The 24122-nt window shown below is 42.9% G+C and overlaps 1 protein-coding gene across 1 annotated transcript in view; it reads right to left on the bottom strand.

Moving 5' to 3' along the window:
- The window catches only part of LOC126354827 (monocarboxylate transporter 13-like), a 130654-nt gene that overhangs the window by 98219 nt on the left and 8313 nt on the right, over positions 1-24122 (bottom strand). The window contains exon 2 of the mRNA XM_050004770.1: positions 14637-14927. Coding sequence (XP_049860727.1) covers positions 14637-14906 — 270 coding nt within the window. The 5' untranslated portion in view covers positions 14907-14927. The remainder of the gene's footprint in view (positions 1-14636; positions 14928-24122) is intronic.

The raw sequence follows: 24122 nt of genomic DNA, 5'->3' as shown, positions 1-24122 counted from the left end.
CCTTGGTTACGAGGACGATGCTTTGTATCGATGAAGGAGATTTCTATGCTGGGAGTGCCAAAGATTGTGGACTTTGTGAAACCTTAATGGCGGACATTTCACAGTTCGTACAGAAATTAATAGTAGCCAGATGAATCGTGATACCTCAAAAAGAAACATGTACATAAGTATTATTTGCTCAACGATTCTGATGGTGTAATCAGATTTTCAATATTTTTATTAGTTTACAGTTTAGTATCTGACGGTAAATTATACAAGTAACACCAAGCAACGAATTTCCAAAATCGAAACGGTTCTTCAGATTTTGTCGATCGATGTGTCTTTAGAAAGCTGTTAGTGTAAACCCAAACTTGTATTAATTACAGGCATGTAACTTGAATATACATGAGTTATTGGAGGTCAAAGTGGCCGATTACTATCGATCGCGTCACGCCATAAGTACTCCACAGTTACACGAAAAAACGGTAGCAGCATGCTTATAAGTATGTTTATTCATCTATGGCTTTGTTTATATCCGATTCATTCATGAAGAAATTGGTTAAATATTTACTGTGTGTTAGAAAGCACGGAGACATTAGTCTCCTGACCTACCTTCAGCTTACATTCTTTTGATATATGTTTAAATAATTTGTTTATGTATTTAAAAATGTGTGTTAGAGCGTGTTTATGATCCAGCCGCAGGAATATTTATTTCATTTCAAGTTTTTAAATGTAAATCGAGTATTTAGTAGGTGCTTAAATATGTTTGTGAGTGTATGTTCGCTTGGAGACATGGAGGGAGCGCTCTAGCCAATCACAGCGCTCGTTGATGGTGAGACTGTATAGAAGTGGGGGAGGAGGATCGTTTCGAGAGAGGACACGAGGCAGTTCTGGAGAGTACGGCACAGCACAGGGCACAGACAGTACGGCGACGGACGTGAAGTCGCGGGAAAGACTTGGAGTGGAGCAGTTTGTGCGTGATCTCGAGAGATACAGATACTTCGGAGTGCCGTCTTGTGCTCTTGTGTGATTTCCGTGGCTTTTGCAGTGAAGTCGTAGTATGCGTTCAGAAGTGAATATCTCGTGAGCTATGTTGTTGTTCGCAACTAATTACGTGAAGTAGGAATCTATTGTTTCCCTGTTATTCAACATAAGTTATTTAATTTCTGGACCATCGACACCTGTAAGTAATGCAGCAACTACGTATCCCACCCAGCCCATAGACCACGAAACCAGCCAAAACTTTTAATATTTCAGCTCTGAGTCTGAGGGTTCGTAGTTATTTTGAAAGCCCGCAATTTACAGTCTTAGACATAAAAACTGACCGCCGGCCGGCCACCACAGAGACTAAGTCCGAGTCGTTCACTTAAGGTGGCCAATAAAACTGACCGCCCCTGACAACTTTTAAGTCCGGCCATCTGCACAATCTGGCAACACTGTAAAATGCGGAAGTGTTAGGAGGAAGTATCATCTACTTCCGAGGTGATTTGGATTGAGTGAGCCCGTGGTCTTGTGGCAATCGGCGTGCATTCTAAAGTTACAGACGCATGTTCGCGTCCAACTGTTTTTTTTTTTTTAAACCACATTTCGATCTAAAGTTATGAGTCTGATTGAACGTCGAAGACAATTCGCTTAACATTCTACACACCAACAAGTACTTCCAGAAACAATTCCGCAGGACAGCTCGTGGCTGCGTCGCGATCATAAAAGCTTACGCTCGGGCGTTTCCGCGCGCTGCAGCGGCTACCGGCTACCGGCCAGACGCCACCCGCCGCCTGAATTCGGCGCCGCCCATGTGAAGGCGGCGCCACGCCGTCAGTGTGTGTATCGATGCCATTTTCGAAATTGAAGTTCTAGTTATCATCTTGCAGTTAAGCATTGGATTTTGCATACTTGAAAATCATGAACTACAGTTAAGCATTGTAAAACTGAGTCGCAAGTGGAAAAAGGTGTAACATTTGCAACACAACGTTTACTTTTGGTATAACGGAGGGGTGAATGTAGAGGAGGCAGCTAGAAAGATTTGAACTGTGTGTGGAGCGAGTGCTTTTGGGAAAAATACGCCAGAAAAAGATATTGTTGTTTCGTTCTGGCATGAATGATTTTCCACATTAAGGAAGTCTCGACTACTGATATATGTGACAGATTACCATTTTACCATCCTGCGACATTTGCAATCAACAGGCAAAGATCAGAAGTCTGGGGTAGGAGTAATGCATGCTACAATTCGAAACAACAAAAATCAACGGAGTGACTATTATTGAACGTCATCAGGTCGCTCATTGAGCATTCCTATGCAGTACTGTTACTGGCGACGTGTTATGATGCCTTTATCGTTAACTTCCTAAGAAGAAATGAAAGGCTGAGCTCCACCAAAAGACGTAAACTCGAGCAAAGTGTAGTGTGAACATAATATTTTACATTTGCTAGCTCCAAAAGTGTTTTTTGGGGTACGAATTCCGCCCCAACGGGTACGTGCAACACACCTGGAATTTGTTGCTAACAACTGAGACGCCTTTCGGTCCCAGTGTAAGAAAGTCGAGCAACAAAACTACATCACCTGTGCTACTGCATGATAACTCACTCTGTTGATTCGAGAAACAAAACCATCCAGGATATTGATAGGAAAGTCGTCTCTCAGGCCCTTGTATTGATAGTGAAGTTCTCTCTCAAGCACTTGTCCTTCTCGTCATATATTCGTAAAATTTTACCTTTCCCGCTCTTGATCGATCAACCGTCAAGGCAATTCATTTCTAGACGAAAATACTCTTAAACTACTCTGGTTTAATGACATCGTTAGAACAAGTAGGTTTCTACGGGTGTAGAATTTGTAAACAACTTTTGCATTGTCAGATTGTTTTAGATATCGTGAAAGAAAATCCTACTGCTGAGTAATGTCTCTTTGATGATTACGGTTGCGATTAGTAAACGAATGGAAATGCAATTAAAATATTCAATGTACTAATACAAATTAAATTCAGATTATTACAGAAACATCATGACGGCAGTCTATCTCAATAAAGCATTAAGTGTCTGTAAGACGATGGAGGGTATTTTAACACGAATTAGTAGGGTATTACCGACTTTTGACTTCGAAAAGATTTGCATTTACTTAATTTCCTGTATCATTCGCAAGTATTATGAAAATGTGGCATTTCATAGATAAAACTATGTATTCACAACTACAAAAAATATGTCGGCAGAAAACAAAAGTGGCATTATGAAATTGGCAGTACCATAAGGTTTTCGCTCTGGCACTAACGGTTACTGTAAGTAGCAAGACGAATTTTCCTCGAGCGTTATCTTACGATTCCCTTATTGAGTTTGTATCTGCCTGCTTGTAGCTCAGGTACAAAAGAATTAAAAATCTGGCTTTCAGCGAGTCTCGAAAGGCGAACGAAAGCAGCTTGCACCTGGTAGGCAAGCATGTTACCTGGGAACTGGTTTTTTCCTGAAGTGGGAAGACATCCTGTTGTGGTTGAATTGTTGGCAAATGTCAGTCAGACGTGTGCCGTTGGTCTAAGCGTTTCGGTATGTTGAATTTGTACCAATGATTTTTCTACGGGATTTTACTGTCCCAAATAGAGAGTTGAAGTCTCCCATTAGTATTTTCACGTCATCTTGGTGAATTTTGCTCATAGTATTTTCAATTGGGTTCCAGAATTTTTCGACATTTTCGGTGTTTTTCTTATTTTCGATGTTGGTGGGGGCATGTGCATTGATGAGTGTATATTTTTTTATTGGGGGTCTGAATGAGCATAGTCGTAAGTCGATTGTTGATGGGTGTGATTTCTTCGACAGAGTTGATGATAGATGTGTGTTCGAGAAAAACAATGCCGAAGATTGGTACGCCTTTCGCTGCCTTTTGTTGTATTTGGTCTTGAAGATGCAATGGTTTCCGTAATGCAAGGTTTCACTGTCAGTTAGTTGTGGTTCTTGAAGAGCAAGGATGAGAAATTTTTGTTGGTTGATTTCATTTGTGAGATTATTTAGTTTTCGTGCTTGGATCAAAGTATCGATGTTTATTTTTCAAATGCATGTTTTCTGCTTGTAGGGAAATTTACCAGAGATCTTCGATATCCTCTGCCGTGCTAACCTGGACTCCCCAGTATCCAAAAATCCAACTGCCGCCTGTCGACAGGCGGGTTGTGTGCCACCTGGGATAAAACTGACTTTGCTTGCACAGTTCATGTTTGCTTGTGTTTCGTTGGTTTGGCTTGGGTGTTACTAGGACCGGACAGGACCAGAGGGTGTTGAAGCCTTTGGAAGCAAATATTTTCAGCCGAGCTCATTGAGCTAACAGACGGTGACCAGACTGGCGGTGATTTTCACTCAGACGTGTCTGGATTTTGGGTTTCACGGATTGAGTAGCCGTTCAGGATTGTGTTAGTATTTGGTTCACCCCAATTATCTGATTTCCTCGGTACCACAAATATAGGGGAGGGTTTCCTCTATCGGCCCCATGGGATTATTATTATTATTATTGTCATTATGTCATCAGCAAATCCGATATGGTGCATCTTACCACCACTGTAATAGACGTTCATTGTTCGATTAAGTATTTCCATCACATAAATAGGGGTTATAATTACGTTACATTGCTGCTAGTAGACATATTTCTCACTTTTTCTTAGACAGTTGCTACCTGTTACTCCATCACAGGAATTTATGTGCATAGCATTGATGCAATACAGACGTTCAAATTATCCGATTTCTGTAATTTCATTTCGATACCAGATCGTTCTAATCGGATTCAGCCAGTCTGGCTTAATGTGGATATCCGAATACGACTCACATCATTTGATAGACTGGGTAAACAACATTCTTAATCGGACAGTTGAATGTAGATCACTTATTTATGACAGGGCCTGAATTCTTGAACACTGTGGAAAATAATAATACACTGTGCTTATTACAAATACGTTATTTGAATATAAATTGTAAGTAGGATGTTTAGGTTTTTTTATTGGTAACACCGCCGCCACGTAGCGCTCTGTATGAAAATCACTGGCTGTGCCGTGTGCAGTCTGTGGCTGGTTTGCGTTGTTGTCTGCCATTGTAGTGTTGGGCAGCGGCAGCTGGATGCTAACAGCGCGTAGCGTTGCGCAGTTGGAGGTGAGCCTCCAGCAGTGGTGGATGTGGGAGAGAGATGGCGGAGTTTTGAAATTTGTAAGACTGGATGTCGCTATATGTATTATGACTATTAAGGTAAATACATTGTTTGTTCTGCATTAAAATGTTTCATTTGCTAACTATGCCTATCAGTAGATAGTGCCTTCAGTAGTTTGAATCTTTTATTTAGCTGGCAGTAGTGGCGCTCGCTGTATTGCAGTAGTTCGAGTAACCAAGATTTTTGTGAGGTAAGCGATTTGTGAAACGTATAGGTTAATGTTAGTCAGGGCCATTTTTTGTAGGGATTTTTGAAAGTCAGATTGCGTTGCGCTAAAAATATTGAGTGTCAGTTTAAGCACAGTCTTGTATGAATTTTTCTAAGGGGACGTTTCAAAATGTATGAACGAACAACAGTTTATTTACAGGAGCACAGCCCCATCGATCATAGCAGAGCAGTGCGAGATTGGTATAAGGGCCAAGAGAGGATAAAGCTGTTGTCGTTTGTTCCACGATCACCGAACATCAACCACGTAGAGAATATGTGGGCAGAGGTAACAAGGTCATTGCCATGTGGACCTACAAATGCAAGCGACCTTTGGACGAATATAGAAAACGTATGTTGGGAAGCAAACCATCACGCTACACTGTCAACGACTTAATGAAATCAATGCCCCTACACCTTCGAGAAATCTTACGTAATGATCGTAGGTGGGCTGGTTACTAGAAGTATACTCGTCCACAAAACCCATGTGGACAATTATCTGATAGTCGGTCAAGTTTTGCTTTGCCGCAGCTCTTTAGATACAAGTCCATTTACTTTCATCTCCTCCTTACAATTCTTGCAATGCAAGGTAATTGAAAAATCTCATCCAATCCACTCATCGCCAACTGAGGAATTGACTGGTGCATGTGTTGTTCAACACATGTCACCCTCACTGGAATCAATGACTGTGTGTGTGTGTGTGTGTGTGTGTGTGTGTGTGCGTCCGTGTGTGTGTGTGTGTGTGTGTGTGTGTTCCTATTAACGTTAGAGAGACAACCAACAATAAATATTGCATCAAATATGACTGTAATGTATTTTAAAGCGATGGGGAGTTACAAACTGAATTTTTACCCAACCCACGACCTGCGTATTACGTTAAGTAAGATGTATTAACTCTATATTATCGTTAGCAGAGACAGTGCGCTCTAGTTGTCAAGGCTCGCGATAAGTGCAGCGATTAGCAGTGCCCACTGCTGCCGCGATTTGTTTATGTTGGTTGAGCGTGGACACTGCAGCAGACGCTTTGCCATAAACAGAAAGAAATCACCTTGGCTCTGACTGCAGTGAGCGGATATCACTGCCTGTGTGTTCTTATAGTAACCAACGTGAGACTCTACTCACAGGTGCCATGGACTAGTTGCAACGGGTATCATGTCATTAGTCATCAGTATATTAACCAGTGATGAACTGTTCACTCTATTTGAATGCCAAGAAAATAAGAACCTTCTCACAAAGGAATCTGAGGTGATATCAAAATTTATCCAACATACAAAAATTAATTGCCGGGCTTTCATGTATGCAGTAGTAGCACACAAGGAAATATTGTCTTGGAAGCGTATATTTCACTTCCTCTTCTCATATTGACGCCATTGTTTTAGTATGAAGTGACAAAATAAACACGAAAAACTAAACTTCCTGAGAAGCATATCAGTCATTTCCTCTTCTCATGTGTTAACTTTTGTTTTAGCATGAAGTAAAAAAAAACTGTTTAAGGTTGCAAAGCATAATATGACGCCAGATTCTTATCGTAGGCGCTATCGGAAATGCAAAAACCAGGGAGCTGTCCATTCTTTTGTCCAACAGTCTGTCTCCTTTCATGCAGTACTCCCGCTAGGAGATTCTTATTTAAGGACTTGTAGGCATCAAGTTCTTCAGCAAAACAAGCCTTGTGTTATTGTGATAATCACGGTATGGAAAAAATGCAACAAAGACGATTTCCCCTAGAGCAGTGGGGATATTTGCACATGTCTGCATTCAGCAATGACTGCCAGTTGGCACAACACTTCACAGAATCCATGCGGCAGACAACACAACTGTGCGTGCACTTCAGACTTAGTTCAGTAAGATGTCAGGGGCGGTCAGTTTCATTGGCCACCTTTTAAGTGAACGACACGGACTTAGTCTCTGTGGTGGCCGACCGGTGGTCAGTTTTTATGTCTAGGACTGTACATATGGAAAACCGTTTTGATCCATTAACAGTACTTGCACAGCCGACAGACACCACCTGAATTGCTGACACAACACAACAAACAAAAACACCGTCGAACCCGCCTCAAAGTCTGAAAAAAAAACAAGAATACCACCAATTACAATACCGTATGAAGGCCACTATTTAACACTCAACTCTGCATTAAAAAAGTACATGGGAGGACCAATTGAAGCCATTTACAAGGGTAAAACTATCAGATACCACCATGAAACTATCAAGGACCAAAGAACCGCACTGGATTTCTTCCGCCATCATAACATCCGTCACTACACACACCAAGCACAGAGTGAACGACACCTCAAAGTATTCATAAAAGGTCTCCCAGAAATGGATCCAGAACAAGAGGTAGAGGAAGATCTCAAATTACTAAACTTACTTCCGCATTATGTACACCGGTACGCTCCATGGACGTCTTCTGCGTCACTCTCGACACGAAACTCCAGAACGACACAATCTACCACGTAAGATACATATTAGACACAAAGATAACAATAGAATCATACCAGATCAAAGATGGCCCAACTCAATGTAAAAAATGTCAGGGATTCTTTCACAGTGCAAATTACTGCTCAATGCAGACGAGGCGTGTACGATGTGGAGATCACAGGGCGAGAGATTGTAAGCAACCAAAAACCGCCACTCCACGTTGTGTCAATCACAGTCAAGACGGTCACCCTGCTTCATTCAAAGGATGTGAAGAGTTTCAAAAGACAATCAGGGCATATCACACCCGAAGACCTCAGACCACTGCAGCAGAAACCAGAAGTAACCAGTCAGGCATTAAAATAACACGAATGCCCACACCTGCAGAAGACTATCGTAGGGGAAGGAGAACTTGAGCAAACATTCGACCAGACGAGCCCACTACCTCAAATAATTAACCACAACAAGGTACACATTCCAACACTAACCAATCAACCACCAGACTCTGTGCCTTTTTCGACATCGTTAACAAGATTAAAAGTGTATGGGAACGCTTTCAATGGACAAACATTGTATCCACCGTAACATCGACCATCCACGAATTCACCACAACGCCAGACTTCGGCAACACACATGGAAATTAGAATCAGAGAACGATACAACTTAAGTTGTTGCAACTTCATCGCCGCAGGGTTGAAGAACAAAAAGGACCTACTAAATGAATTTGTCGAAAATCAAAAAATTGACGTACTGTTTGTTACGGAGACGCATTTACGACCCACAGAAACCTTCAAATTACGAAATTTGATTTGCCACAGGACATACCGTACCAACAGATGGGGAGCAGGGACAGCCATCTTTCTACGATCGCACATCAGACATAACCATGATCTCACACAGCCCATGATATCCTTCGAAGCTAAAATAGTCACTATCGAAACATCGCAAGGCAAGGTCACCCTGGTGGCTGCGTATCTCAGCCCAAGGGCAATTTTCGACGAAAATGACCTTCTCCAGATCTACGACAACCATGACTGTGTATTACTCGGCGGGGATTTAAATGCCAAAAATACTGCTTGGAATTCACGTAGAAACAATGCACGTAGGATTCAGCTACATGATTTGGAGGGACACCTGCATGCAGTAATAACGGCCCCAGAAGAGGTGACCTAGATAGTCTTCAATCACCGACACCGAGCTGATATCCTCGATATCTTCATCACCCAAAACCTGAATCCCGACCTTAACCTAAGGACAATGCAGGACCTCACTTCCGATCACCTCTTGGCAATTGGAAACATAGGCAACGCAATAGAACTACCTCTGAACAACAAGACCCGCCCGACAATAGAAAATGGTTCAAATGGCTCTGAGCACTATGGGACTTTAACATCTGAGGCCATCGGTACCCTAGAACTTAGAACTACTTAAACCTAAGTAATCTAAGGACATCACACACATCCGTGCCCGAGGCAGGATTCTAACCTGCAACCTTAGCGGTCGCGCGGTTCCAGACTGAAGCGCCTAGGACCGCTCGGCCATAACGGCCGGCCCGACAACAGACCACAGCTCACACCAACGAACTGAAGAATCAATAGATACATTGACTGATAAAATTAAAACAGCATACAGAGGCGCACCCACAAAGGTGATCTTACAGCATTCCAACCTCCATACCATTCCACCCCTTATCCAAGACCTCACATATCTGAAAAACACGGCAAGACGCAGATCGCTTCGCACCCGGAACCCACAATGCAGAAGAGAAGTCAACAGAATGACTAAGGAGTTCCACCGCCTCGGGATGGAATAGAAAGCAGAAGCCGAGGGAGATAGAATGAGCACACTTCTACTTAGGAATAGGGACGACTGGAAATTAATCAAAAATATCAGAGGTACCAGACCACGTAAACCGGCCTTTGATGCCTTACGCCAGGCGGGATTGTTCGCTACAACGTACGAACAACAACAAAAAATCCAGGTAGAAAAATATCCCCAAGATGCTAACCAGGTCGAACGGTATGTTATGGCAGTAGCTCGAAATGTAAGGGAAACGCCGCCTAGCGAGCAACCAGAACTAACCACACCAGCAGAAATAAAAAGAATTATAAGCAGACTTGATACAGACTCTGCACCCGCACGGCACCTAATAACCAACACCCAACTACAACATCTGCTGAGAAAATCCAAAGTCCTTCTCGCCAGAATCCTTAACGCCTGCCTCTTAAAAAACTACTTTCCAGAAGTGTGGAAGATTTCCGAAATCTTTCCAGTACCAAAAACAGGAAAAGACCTAAAGAAACCAGAAAACCACCGATCTATAAGCCTCCGCCCTACCACGTTTAAAGTTTTGGAGCGAGTGCTACTCCCGCGCATCAGACAACCACTCCTGGACCGAAACATAATTAGAAGAGAACACGGTGCTTTTCAACAAACACTCTCTGCCGGATTACAAGTTTTAAGAATTACAGAATACATCACAAAAAACACGAATTGTTCTCGGTATACAGCTGCAGTCTTCCTGGATATCGAAAAGGCATGTGATAATGTATGGAAGCATAACCTGGTCGCCAGACTTAAGGAAGATACAGACGTACCGGACTGTTACATCAAGATCGAGGACAGCTATCTAAAGAATAGGAGATGCTTTGTCCAGATTGACGGAAGGTGATATGAAGTCAAAGCACTACAAGAAGAAATACCACAGGGCTCGGTTCTCTCAGCGACGCTCTTCACAGTATACGTAAACGAAATTTCAACCACGGAAAACTCCATTATTGCACAATTCGCCGTTGGTACGGCACTGACGACTCAACACCACAATAACAGCACTCCAGGAACAAGTAAATAACACCGAAAAATGGGCTACACTAAATAGAGTAAAAATCAATCCGGAAAAACTACAGCAGTTAAGTTCACCAGTCGGCGACCGGTACTTCAAGACCACATTGAGTTACATGGCAGACAAACAGAATAGACCACCAAAGTCAAGTACCTAGGAATAAGTATTGACAACAATATGCTTTTCAGACAACACATTGATGGCAAAAGGCTACTTATAGCATGAGCAATTTATGCAATATATCCTCTACTTGCAAGCGAGGAAATGAGCCACAAAACTAAACTTCACATATACAAGGCCATCATACAACCCATGATGTTGTATGGCTGCTCATTATGGGGAATTACAAGCAAGTCCAACAAAAGATCGCTACAAGTGCTCCAGAACAGATGCCTCAAACTTGTATTAAATGCACCATGGTGGACAAACACGGACCAAATTCATGCATGACTCGCCGTGCCCACAGTCTAAACTCAAATGATACCGGCAACAAGAAGACTTTTTGCAAAGGTAGATAGACTCAGACCTATATGCAACCAACTCCAGGATTTAACAACAGTGCAATCAGCACACTGGCACGAAGTAAGAGTACCAAGGTCGATATTAGGTCACGAATAAGTGGGGTTCACTTCAAAAATCAAGAATAAGGATACGAGTAAGTTAGAATCTGTTTACAAAAATCAAGAATAGGAGAAATTTCTTAAGCATACCAGGAATAAGTGCCTCAAGAACCAATATTTGTGCCCAAAGGCTCTCAGAAGTCCAAAATGGTGCCCCATTTTATGCAAATAAATGGTGTTCCCGATAAGTAACCCAACACTTGAGGGAGTAACCTCCACCGTAGGTAGAGCCCTGACCACTGCACAAAACAACACAAACACACACACACACACACACACACACACACACACACACACAGACACACACACCACACGCACATACATAAACGGAACTTCACATCCCGAACTTCAAGATGAAAATTAAAATTGATTAATATATTTACAGCAACTGGGGAACCAAGACGAGAAATGCACACTTGTCTCTGTATCCAAATGTATCTTTGCAACCAATAAAAATTTTGCACCTGCAGGGAATGGTAATTTAATCGTGGCAACTGTTTATTTGCGAATCATCGTAGTTTTAGTGTCCTTCAGAGTAGTCTCCAGTAAAGCGTGTAGCGATGCGGAAGTCGTAGACACCTTTAGCAAGGCAGTTGTGTTGATAATTCGACTGAAGCTGTGTATTTCGCGACGAATCTCTGTAATAGTTCTGAAGCAAATATCATGAAGTGGTTCTTTCAATTTAGGCATCAAGTTGAAGCGCCCAATTCCAGGGAGTATGGTGGATGGTACAGCACTTCCAAGCCCTCTCGATCGAACAAATCAGTCACCTCTTGCGCCATATGTGCCTGAGCATTGCCTTCCAAAATAACGTGCGGATGCTGCAAAAAGTGTCGACGGTCTTTTCTCCAAGGTAGCTGTGTCAACAGCTTAGAGAAAAAAGCGGCTACACTTTCTGCACGACTTCCCATCGTTTTGCAGGGAAATCTTCGGACGCATATGCTGCAAGTAGCGGTTGCTTTTGATCGGTCGATGGGGCTGGGAAATGCTGCACCGCCCACAACACTCTCTGGACTTAAGCCGTTGTGGCTTCTTTGAATCCTAAATAACAAGAAACACTTCACGACACTCGCTTCAGAACTATTACAGAGATTCGTCGGGGATAAACGGCCGCATTCGAACAATCAATCAACGTAACTGGTGTCCCGGCTTCATGTGAAGCGCCGGCACGACGATCAGGAACGGAAGAACAGGGAGGGCTGTGAAGCGATGTCAGCCAATAATCCGCTGACGGACCCCTCTCTAGGACCACCCCGAGACAGGAGCGGCCTCTACACGAAGAGAATATAAGCGCCGACTCTCATAGCGGCGGCCCGAGTGGAGCCGTCCTCCGAACGCTACAGCAGTGACTTATGAACTGTGTTGTTTTGCTTACATTGGAATTGTATATACCGAAGGACATTTATTGTTTGCATGTCACCATTTGCTTGCGACACACCTATGTGAATATGGAAAGTTAGCTATTGTCATTTATCTTACTGTAATACACTCCATTAATACGATTTGCTTGAATTGTTGTCTAGCGAACCGAGAAAGCAGCTTTCCTAGGCACCGTGTATTAGACGAGTAGGCAGAACACAACAACTGGCTCTCCTAGGCGTGTCCTACGACTTCCACATTTCTGGCAACAGATTATAAACAGCACTGGTGACTACTTTGACGGACAGTAAAAACTTTAAAAGATGTATCTGTTTTCTATAAGTCGTAAATAGTTGCCACTATTAAAGTTCCGTCCTTCGTATTGCATGGAATCCATAGTTTTTATAAAAATTTATATTTGTATACATGTAAATATGTATATACGTATCTATGTATGTTCCACATGTCCTCCTAAACTACTGGACAAATTTCAACCAACACATTTACTGTCTGGAAACAATCCCTGCGGGGGTAAAAGCCAACTACCTTTGAAAGGGGTGGGGTTGAATAAACTGTGTAGCCCACAACGCTGGAAAACCTAAAATTTAGTTTTCCAGTATTTGAGAATGACAATATTTAGAGACTTACAACAAACTGTGTAACTAGTTTGAAACATTTAAGAAACTGTTTCTTCGTTAAGGCTCCTATAAAATGATGCAACGAAAAAAGTTTGCCACTTACTAAATTTTCATTGTTCGTGCAGGAAAACTGCCACATGAAGCATGTTGTTTTAATTTATGACTTCTTTACTGCCAGCTTTATTCGTAACGCATTTGGAGACAGCACTCACATATGCCTCTGAACGTATCATAAAAATTACATCATTGTACGATTCTTACTTCAGGAGATACGAATTCATAAGCATCAAGTTGCGGGAAAATTACACGGAAGTGCTAAATTCCCAAAACATACAAATGAAATATTTGTACAAATACTCGTGAAATATGGTAAATATGTGTAAAATATAATTGACATGTCCGTATTCGAGCAATGCCACGAGTACAAAAGCTCATACTAAACCCCTGGAATGATTGCAGTGAGATTTGGTACACCTATTAGGTACAACCTGGAAAGAAATACTGTAGGCGTAAGAATCACGAGTCTCCTACTCGGGTGACTGTGGTTACGTGGGCAGAGGAGGGAGGATGAAAGATAGCGAGAGGGAAGGAGGAAATAGGCAAAGACAGGAGGAGGAGAAGATTGAGATAAGGGAAGGGAAATGGACATAGAGAGGGGAAAGGACTAGATGGACGAGAGAGGAAAGAGAAGACGGACAGAGGCACAGAGAGTAAGACACAGGCAGGGAATTTGGGAGGAGGAGATGAAGAGACTGAGGGGGACGAGGAAACGAACAAAGAAAGGGAAGAGGAGGACTTAGAGAGAGGGTAATGGAGGGGACTGACAAAGAGAGGGTCAGGAGGGGATGGAATCCGAAGGGGAAGGAGGAGATGGACAGAGGGGTAATGAGTAAATGGACAAAGGTTGGTTGGTTGGTTGTTTTGGGGAAGGAGACCAGACAGCGAGGTCATCGGTCTCATCGGATTAGGGAAGGATGGGGTAGGAAGTCGGCCGTGCCCTTTGAAAGGAACCATCCCGGCATTTGACTGGAGTGATTTAGGAAAATCACGGAAAACCTAAATCAGGATGGCCGGACGCGGGATTGAACCGTCGTCCTCCCGAATGCGAGTCCAGCGTCTAACCACTGCGCCACCTCGCTCGGTGACAAAGGGAAGAGGAGCAAATTGACAGGGAGAGTGAGGAGGAAGAGATAGACAGAGAGAGAGGGATGGAGAAGATGGACGCAGAGAGAAGAGAGGAGGAGATAGGCTAAATGGAAGATTGGAATAAAAAAATACTCGGACAACGCCAGTTTTCTCAATTAATGTTTTGTTAAATGTATCCTGTACTGCCTCCTCCTAAAACTTCTTCCAGTGTTTAGAACGCTATTACGCGTGAGCACACGGTGTGGCTTGTCGCTGCGCTACTCACACAGCAGAAGGCAACTGCGGCAGCCACGACCCACCCCCAGCCCCCATCTGGAGCCGGCGGCTGCCCGCCGTCCACCGCACCCTCCTGCTGTGTCGGCGGCTGCTGCTCTTCAGGCGGCGCTGTGCGAGCCTTTTCTTCTGTGGCCAGCAGCTTCTCAGTCTCAGTCTCATGCTGGTCTGGCCTCCGCTGCCTGTCCTCTTCTTCCTGCTCCTTACTCTGATGCTCTTCGCGATTCCCATCAGTCTGGTGCTGCTGATCGTCGTTGAGCATTGCCACGGCACGCTGTAAACGCTGAAATGAGAAAAAAAAGGTCCTAAGAACGCCACTTCCTCTGTATTCGAACACCAGCAAGATCAACAAGTGTAGGTGAGCTTTATATACTAACATGCCAAAAGTAATGGGCAGCTTGGTCATATTTGGAGATAGGTCTTGTATCACTCCAGAATGTTGTGGTTAGATGTCGTGTGTGGCGCGAGTGTAGACGAGATGTCAGCCTGTTACAGACACATGTATCGATCCTGAATATTGGAGAGACAACGTATGCACCAGCGTAAACCGCCGTACATGCAGACTACAGCTGTTGACAAACTGACGTCACGTCGCCTCCGCGAGCCATACAGGGCGATCCACGGTCCTCTGAAACTCAGATTATAGCCAGTATGAACAGGGGCGTCTGGGCTGTAGAGAGACAAACGTACTCCATGGGTTTCAGCAGCAGCCGGCCGATTTGTGTCCCAATGCTAACCCACAACTTTTGGCAATCACAAGCGGAAGGTTTCTGATACGGTCACCGATTCGACTCATATTTCACAGTTCGCTTGCGTACCACCTAAAATGAAAGACTTTACGATAGTTGGGCTCAACGCCCACTCCACTTCTCACTTTTGAGAAAACCACTCCTACATTTCAACGTGCGTAACCGACTCAGAATTAGCGGGAACGACAGGTAATTAAAAACTGAGTGTTTTTCATCATCAAACGTGGCTTTCGCAAACACTTATTCTCCTGCAAACCTAAGAAAAAGTCTTACATGTGATACTTAGGCGACTGCCACGGTCGCAGGTTCTATTCCTGCTTCGGACAAGGATTTGTGTGATGTCCTTATGTTAGTTAGGTTTAAGTAGCTCTAAGTTCTAGAGGACTGATGACCTCCGAAGTTAAGTCTCATAGTGCTCAGAGCCATTTTTGAACAACAAACTTATGTACATCACTTCATCTAAAAACAGTCTTGGTTGCATGTTACTCCTTTACTAGCGACGCGCTTCGCCTTCGTAGGGAACCTTCAGATTACCTCAGATTTTTCCTTCTACAGCATTTTACAGCTCACCTGTGTGCCCACCTGACGCTACTGCCGTAAAGTTACGACGGCAGCAAGGCGTACTACGTTTGAATGTATGGAATTCTTTGTGTGAGTGGCCCTATCATTGCACCATTCTGACCTGCTGGTACGACTTTATTAAGGTATCTGAGGTTTCGACTGATTCCGTGCGTGTTTCAATGTAGCACTGAGCCCTTTTATGGTTCTTTTAATGTTGTAAAATGAAAAGGTCTCTACGAATTCATCTGATTCGAAGCGTGCTTCAGTCTAGCACAGAGTCGTTTTATGGTTTTTAAAATGCTGTAAAAGAATAAGCTGCAACCAGGAATATTTTTAATTCAAATATGAGAATTACGCATCCACAACGTAAACGCTGTTCAGCGAAACCACCAGCGGAATAATGACCAAGGAATTTCGATTAGTAGCAGAAAATCTGTCTTCGATTCTCAAATGCATTGTGCAGTTTCTTTTTATTTGTGTTTTTTCCCGTATCGAAATTGGTAGCAATAGGAGGGTTAATAAGGAAATGAATAAGCAATAACAAGGTAGTAAAATAATATTTCAGACGACTTAGATTAGTAAAGAATTAAAATTTTAGTATAGGTTGCGTGAGAATGGCTCTCTCACTCACAAAAAAAGGCTCTGTGCACTATGGGACTTAACATCTGAAGTCATCAGTCCCCTAGAACTTAGAGCTACTTAAACCTAACTAACTTAAGGACATCACACACATTCATGCCCGAGGCAGGATTCGAGCCTGCGACCGTAGCGGTCGCGCGGTTCCAGACTGAAGCGCCTAGAACCGCTCGGCCACAGCGGCCGGCTCTTTCTCTCACTCTGTTACACAGCCTCACTTTCATTCGAACAGTTAAAGGGATCTTACTTGTCATTCGATGTAAATCTACTAGCGGCACAAAGAATATCTAATAAATGGAATCTTTGCGCAGCTACATCGTTGCTTCCGAAGATTTGGCAGAAAAAAGACTTGGTTTACATTTAAAAATATTTTTTTCGAGAATTAATTTTGATTGACCCCACGTATCAACGTGTGAAAATTCGGTGCTGAAATCTGATCATGAATTATGTTATGAATTATTCTGTCATCCATACGGTTGTGCAATTCCTGGTGCATTTCTCCAAGCACATTGCACTTTTGAAACCTCCTGTACTCCGCTTCTATGTAAATACCCATCTCGAACTCGATTTTCTGTGGTCCCTCGTGATGAATTCGCGCAAGCATTACTCGGAATTGTTTACATACTACGACACTTAAAACTTCAACTGTTCACTAATCCAATTCGTCACACAAATTTTTTTGCCTACCTTCTTACTATTCTGAGTCTACATCTACATGACTTCTTTGCAATTCGCACTTAAGAGCTTGGCAGATCATTCATCGAACCACTTTCACACCATTTCTCTAGCATTACACCCTCGAACACCGCGCGAGAATAACGAACACTCAAATCTTCCCGTGCAACCTCTGATTTCTCCAATTTTATTATGATAACCGTTGCTCCCTATACAGATGGGTGTCAAGAAAATATTTCCGCATTCGAAGAAGAACATTGGACATTGAAATTTCGTGAAAAGATCTCTCCGTTACGAAAAACGCCCTTGTTTTTATGATTGCCACCCCATTTCGCGTATCGTATCCGTGACAATCTCCCCAATTTCACGATAATACGAAACGAGCTGCCCTTCTTTGAAGTTTTTCGATTCCCGCCGTCAATCGTATCTCGTAAAGATCCCATACCACGTAGGAACACTTTAGCAGAGGAGGGGCAAACGTAGACCATGCCGTCCCGTCTGTAGATCAATTGCATCTTCTAAGTATTCTGCCAAGAAAACATAGTCTTTGGTTTATTTCCCACAGAGTTATCTAAGTGAGCGCTCCAGTTCAGGATGTTCGTAACTGTAGTTCCTAGATATTTCATTGAACTGACAGCCTTTAGATTTGTGTGACTTATCGTGCAACCGAAATTTCTTTTGTTAGTGGTATAGATGACTTTACGCTTTTCATTACTTAGAGTCAACTGCCACCTTTTGTACCGCACAGATATCTTGCCTAAATAACTTTGCAATTGGTTTTCATCTTCTGCCCATAAATAACAGCATCATCTGGAAATAATCTAAGAGGGAAGTATAGATTGTCTCCAAAATTGTTTAGATACATTAGAAATAGCAGAGGGCCTATAATACTTCCTCAGGGAACACCAGGTATCACTTCTATTTTACTCGATGACTTTCCGTCAATTGCTACGAACTGTGGCCTTTCCGTTAGGAAATCGCGAATCCACTCACACAACTGAGACGATACTCCATAAGCAAGCAACTGGTCTAGAAGTCACTTGTGAGGAACAGCTTCCTAAGCCTTTTGGATATCTATACACATGGAATCAATTTGAGATACACTGTCGATAACATTCGTTTGTGAGAATAAAAACTTGTTGTGTTTCACAAAAACCAATCTGTGCTGAGTGTGTGTCTGGAGATCATATTCCTCGAGGTAACTGATAATGTTCGAACACAGTGTATGTTCCAGAATCCCACTGCAAATCGACGTCATTGATATGGATTTGTAATTCATCGGATTACTCCTACTTGCTTTCTTCAGTATTCGTGTGACCTGTGCAACTTTCCATTCTTTAGGTGCTGTACGGATCTTTCGTTCAGAGAGCGGTGCTATGTGATTGGTTAGTACGGAGCTATTATATCAGCATACTCTGAAAGAAATCTAATTGACAAGCAGTCTGAACTGGATGACTTGCCTTTGTTAAGTGACTTAAGCTGCTTTACTACTCTGAGGGTATCTACTATTCCCTACTGAGTACCTCACTAACCCTTCCATTCCCACCAGTTTCGATATGAAAAGATACAAAGAAAAGAACTGCGTAATGCATGTGAAAATCGAATGCAGGTTCGCCGTACCCCAGCCAGATGCCTTGGTCGACACGCCAGCGGCGTTTTCGTTGAACAGCACTTACCTTGCGGGTACATGAGGGGCAGACGTAATACTTTCTTCCCTGGACTTTAGGAAAAATATGCGTTTTCCCATATATGATGACGAAAAATGAACAATTTTCAATTATCTATCAAATCAATTCCTTGCCATGAACTGTTCTGCTGGTTTTCTCAAAAAGCAGGGTGGGTTGACGGAGAGACGGGGGGAGGGGGGGTTTGAGCCAAAATATCTTAGAATTTATTTCAGGATGGACACAAGCGAACTACCAAATATGAACTCAATCGATTTGGCTGTGTCTGAGTCTATCCCCTGATCAACGTAAATTCAGTGGTTTACATAAATTAAGAAGAAGGGTATGATCTAGTACACTAGGCATAGTTTAGTAAGGGACTGTTCGAAATTCTGTCCCTAAGAGGGTGAATTAGGTGACGAAAGTTTTTTTTGAAAATGCGTCGTTATTAAGGTAATTTTGAAGCTAGATCTACGAAAACTGATATTTGGTTTCTGTATGGACAAATATCAGAATTTATGGAGAATGCAACCACTAATGGGGAAGATTACAGTGAAAATAAATTCTTGTTAAAGTACTACTAAAGCGTTTTTAAAACTATATCTAAGGAAACTGGTATTTGATTTCTCCGTTAGAAGCAAAAAATAAAAAAAGGTTTCAGAGTTTTCGGAAATTAAACCCTTAACAGGGTAATATAGCGGACGAATGTTTTGATGGAAATATTTCGTTACGAAAGCATTTTTGAAACTAAACCTCTGAAAATTTGTATTTGGCTTCTCAGTTGAAAATAAAAGAATACGCGTTTCAGTGATTCAGTGTTTCTTTTTTTTAGAAATTCAGCCCTTAGGTGGTGAAGTAAGGGATGAAGATTTTTATGAAAATGTTTCGTTGTGTTTAAACATACACTCCTGGAAATTGAAATAAGAACACCGTGAATTCATTGTCCCAGGAAGGGGAAACTTTATTGACACATTCCTGGGGTCAGATACATCACATGATCACACTGACAGAACCACAGGCACATAGACACAGGCAACAGAGCATGCACAATGTCAGCACTAGTACAGTGCAATGCAGGCTGCTATTCTCCCATGGAGACGATCGTAGAGATGCTGGATGTAGTCCTGTGGAACGGCTTGCCATGCCATTTCCACCTGGCGCCTCAGTTGGACCAGCGTTCGTGCTGGACGTGCAGACCGCGTGAGACGACGCTTCATCCAGTCCCAAACATGCTCAATGGGGGACAGATCCGGAGATCTTGCTGGCCAGGGTAGTTGACTTACACCTTCTAGAGCACGTTGGGTGGCACGGGATACATGCGGACGTGCATTGTCCTGTTGGAACAGCAAGTTCCCTTGCCGGTCTAGGAATGGTAGAACGATGGGTTCGATGACGGTTTGGATGTACCGTGCACTATTCAGTGTCCCCTCGACGATCACCAGAGGTGTACGGCCAGTGTAGGAGATCGCTCCCCACACCATGATGCCGGGTGTTGGCCCTGTGTGTCTCGGTTGTATGCAGTCCTGATTGTGGCGCTCACCTGCAAGGCGCCAAACACGCATACGACCATCATTGGCACCAAGGCAGAAGCGACTCTCATCGCTGAAGACGACACGTCTCCATTCGTCCCTAAATTCACGCCTGTCGCGACACCACTGGAGGCGGGCTGCACGATGTTGGGGCGTGAGCGGAAGACGGCCTAACGGTGTCCGGGACCGTAGCCCAGCTTCATGGAGACGGTTGCGAATGGTCCTCGCCGATACCCCAGGAGCAACAGTGTCCCTAATTTGCTGGGAAGTGGCAGCGCGGTCCCCTACGGCACTGCGTAGGATCCTACGGTCTTGGCGTGCATCCGTGCGTCGCTGCGGTCCGGTCCCAGGTCGACGGGCACGTGCACCTTCCGCCGACCACTGGCGACAATATCGATGTACTGTGGAGACCTCACGCCCCACGTGTTGAGCAATTCGGCGGTACGTCCACCCGGCCTCCCGCATGCCCACTATACTCCCTCGCTCAAAGTCCGTCAACTGCACATACGGTTCACGTCCACGCTGTCACGGCATGCTACCAGTGTTAAAGACTGCGATGGAGCTCCGTATGCCACGGCAAACTGTCTGACACTGACGGCGGCGGTGCACAAATGCTGCGCAGCTAGCGCCATTCGACGGCCAACACCGCGGTTCCTGGTGTGTCCGCTGTGCCGTGCGTGTGATCATTGCTTGTACAGCCCTCTCGCAGTGTCCGGAGCAAGTATGGTGGGTCTGACACACCGGTGTCAATGTGTTCTTTTTTCCATTTCCGGGAGTGTATTTAAAGCTACTTCTATGACAATTGGTATTTGACTTCTAAGGAAGTATGTGTTACGGTATCACCACAAAACCTCATTAGGCTGGAATGAAATTTTCACTCCACAGCGGAGTGTGCTCTGATATGAAACTTCCTGGCAGATTAATACTGTGCGCCGGCCCGAGACTCGAACTCGGGACCTTTGCCTTTCACGGGCAACTGTTCTACCAACTGAGTTACCCAACCACAACTCACGCCTCGTCCTCACAGCTTTACTTCTGCCAGTACCTCGTCTCCTACCTTCCAAACTTAACAGAAGCTCTCCTGCGAACCTTGCAGAACCAGCACTCCTGAAAGCACTCCGCAATATCCTTCCTTTCAGAACTTTAGAGGAAACCACTGACCTTGTCATGTACATTGAAGAATCCATAGCCTTCGCTACAATTTTATTTATTTAAATACATTATCGGTTTCGGCTTTATAGTTATCATCAGGACTTGAAAGGAGTCGCGATGCACAGGACGCGTACTCGTTAACTGGCCGGCGACTACACATCCTGCGTGACACTGCTTTTTTTAAGACTTGACGATGGCTGTAAGCAGCGTATCCTGTCCGAAGAGCTCGACATGTAGCCAAGATCGCAATTCTTCGATTTATTCAGTAGTAACTAACAAAAGGAAAATAGGAAGAAGTAATAAAATATAAATAAGGCAGAGATAAAACTAAGTTTATGAATGATAATTCTCAACGAGTGTTGTTTCGCCCATGTTTAACGCTGTCGCCGAAGTTAGTAAGAGACATTTTAATTGAATCATCTGTGGGTTCTTGGAGTAACATTGTAAATTAACTAAGCAAACACTGTTTTTTACATTGTTTTACAATTTCATTATTAACGTTGCTGCACAACCTAGGTTTCAGGTTATAAGCCTATTTTCAAGTACTCTACTGATTCCCAAAGATGATAATGCACAAATTCACATGATGACAAGGCACAGATAGTCATCTCAACTTCTTAAGGTATCGATCCATAGCTTCATGTAAAATTATGTCAATCACCATTTTTTAAACAAATTCACACGTTATTACACAAGTCAGCAATGACGCTAACATGACAGAACTAAAGTTATGCTTCAGTCAAGAACTTTTCAACTCAGATGGACTGGGGCCTAAAGTTTTGCTTCTATCCTAGGGTTGTGATATCATCTACAAGAAGTGAATAATTGAATTGGATTTACTTGTTTAATAATCGGTGTGGGGATGTACCCATCTGTCTTTTAATTTCTAAAATTTCTAATTGGTTGAGTTTAGCGACCTTTTCCTCTGTGTGTAAGACTTGTGCATCTATTACTTATTTGTGGTTACTGTTCAGGCAATGTTCTGCAAAGATTGAATCAGGCTTCTTCACACAAAATTAATCCAGAAGAGCAGTTGAGCATTGCTAGTACAGTGGAATTTTGTTTAAATCAAAATTATTTCTTTTTTCAAAGGAGCTATGATCAGCGAGTAGATGGTCTTGCAAGGGGTTCACCTTTATTCCCCTTACTAGCAGAAATGTTCGTGGACAGGTGGGAGACTGATTTTCTTAAGGGAGAAACTGTGACAAAACATGTTGTATATTGGTACAGATGTGTAGATGATATTCTTTGCATCTGGAAAGATTGCAATAGACAACTCCACAAATTTGTGGACAGTATGAAGCAGTGGCACACTAACATTTGGGTCAGCATGGAGTTGAGGGGGGGGGAGGGGGGAGGGGAAGGGGCAGCATAAATTTCCTGGACATTAGGTTAAAGATAAAAGACAGTAACCATAAATTTAATAATTACCGAGAAGTCTCCTTCACTGACACATTCATCCCGTCTTCTTCCCAACATCCTACAACCTACAAACATGCAGCACTCCACCGCATGACCCACCGTCTCCTTTATATCGCTATGTCCCAAGAAGACTTGGACTAGGAACTTAAAACAATAAAAACAATAGCCACTAGTAATGAATTTAACCCCAACATAATTGATAAAGTTTTAGATAAAAAGATGAAGCAGCAAGCCAGATCGTTACTGTTCCAAATGAAAAACACAGACAAACTGGAAGAGAAATGGTGCAGATTACATTTTATAGGGAAAACATCAAATAGAATGAGTAAAATTTTGAAGGAAAAGAGTTTCTCTGTGTTTTTCTATGTCCCTCAAACAATAGATAGTTGCTTGTTCAAAGCAAAAGACAAACAACCAGCCATCACGAAAAGTGTGGTTTATAAAATCACATGCCGAGTGTGTCAGATCTTGTTAAACTGGACAGTCTGCACCACGCTTAAAGAACACTACAGAAACTGTAGATTGAAGAAGCCTGATGCAACCTTTGCATAACATTGCCTGGACAATAACCACAAATACGTAATAGATGTGCAAGTTTCACACAAAGAGGAAATGGGGGCTAAACTCAACCAATTAGGAATTTTAGAAATTAATGGGCAGATGGGTACATCCCCACACCGATTATTAAACAAGCAAACCCAATTCAATTATTCGCTTCTTGTAGATCATATCACAACCCTAGGATAGAAGCAAAACTTTGGGCCCCAGTCCATCGGAGTTAAAAAGTTCTTGGCTGATGCATAACTTTAGTCTTGTCATGTTAATTCGATTGCTGAATTGTGTAATAACGTGTGTAGTTTGTTAAAAATGGTCATGGACGTAATTTTACATTAAGCTATGGATCGATACCTTAAGAAGTTGAGATGATTATCTTTGCCTGTCATCATGTTTATTTGTGCATTATCATCCTTGGGAATCAGTAATGTGTTTGAAAATGGGCTTATAACCCGAAACTTATGTTTTTCAGTAACATTAATAATAAAATAGTAAAATAAGGCAAAAAACAGTGCCTATTTAATTAGTAAGAATC

Source organism: Schistocerca gregaria, chromosome 3, assembly GCF_023897955.1.
Source record: "Schistocerca gregaria isolate iqSchGreg1 chromosome 3, iqSchGreg1.2, whole genome shotgun sequence".
NCBI lineage: Eukaryota > Metazoa > Arthropoda > Insecta > Orthoptera > Acrididae > Schistocerca > Schistocerca gregaria.
Note: the sequence above shows the minus strand (reverse complement) of the source record. Positions and strands in the feature narration are given on the sequence as shown.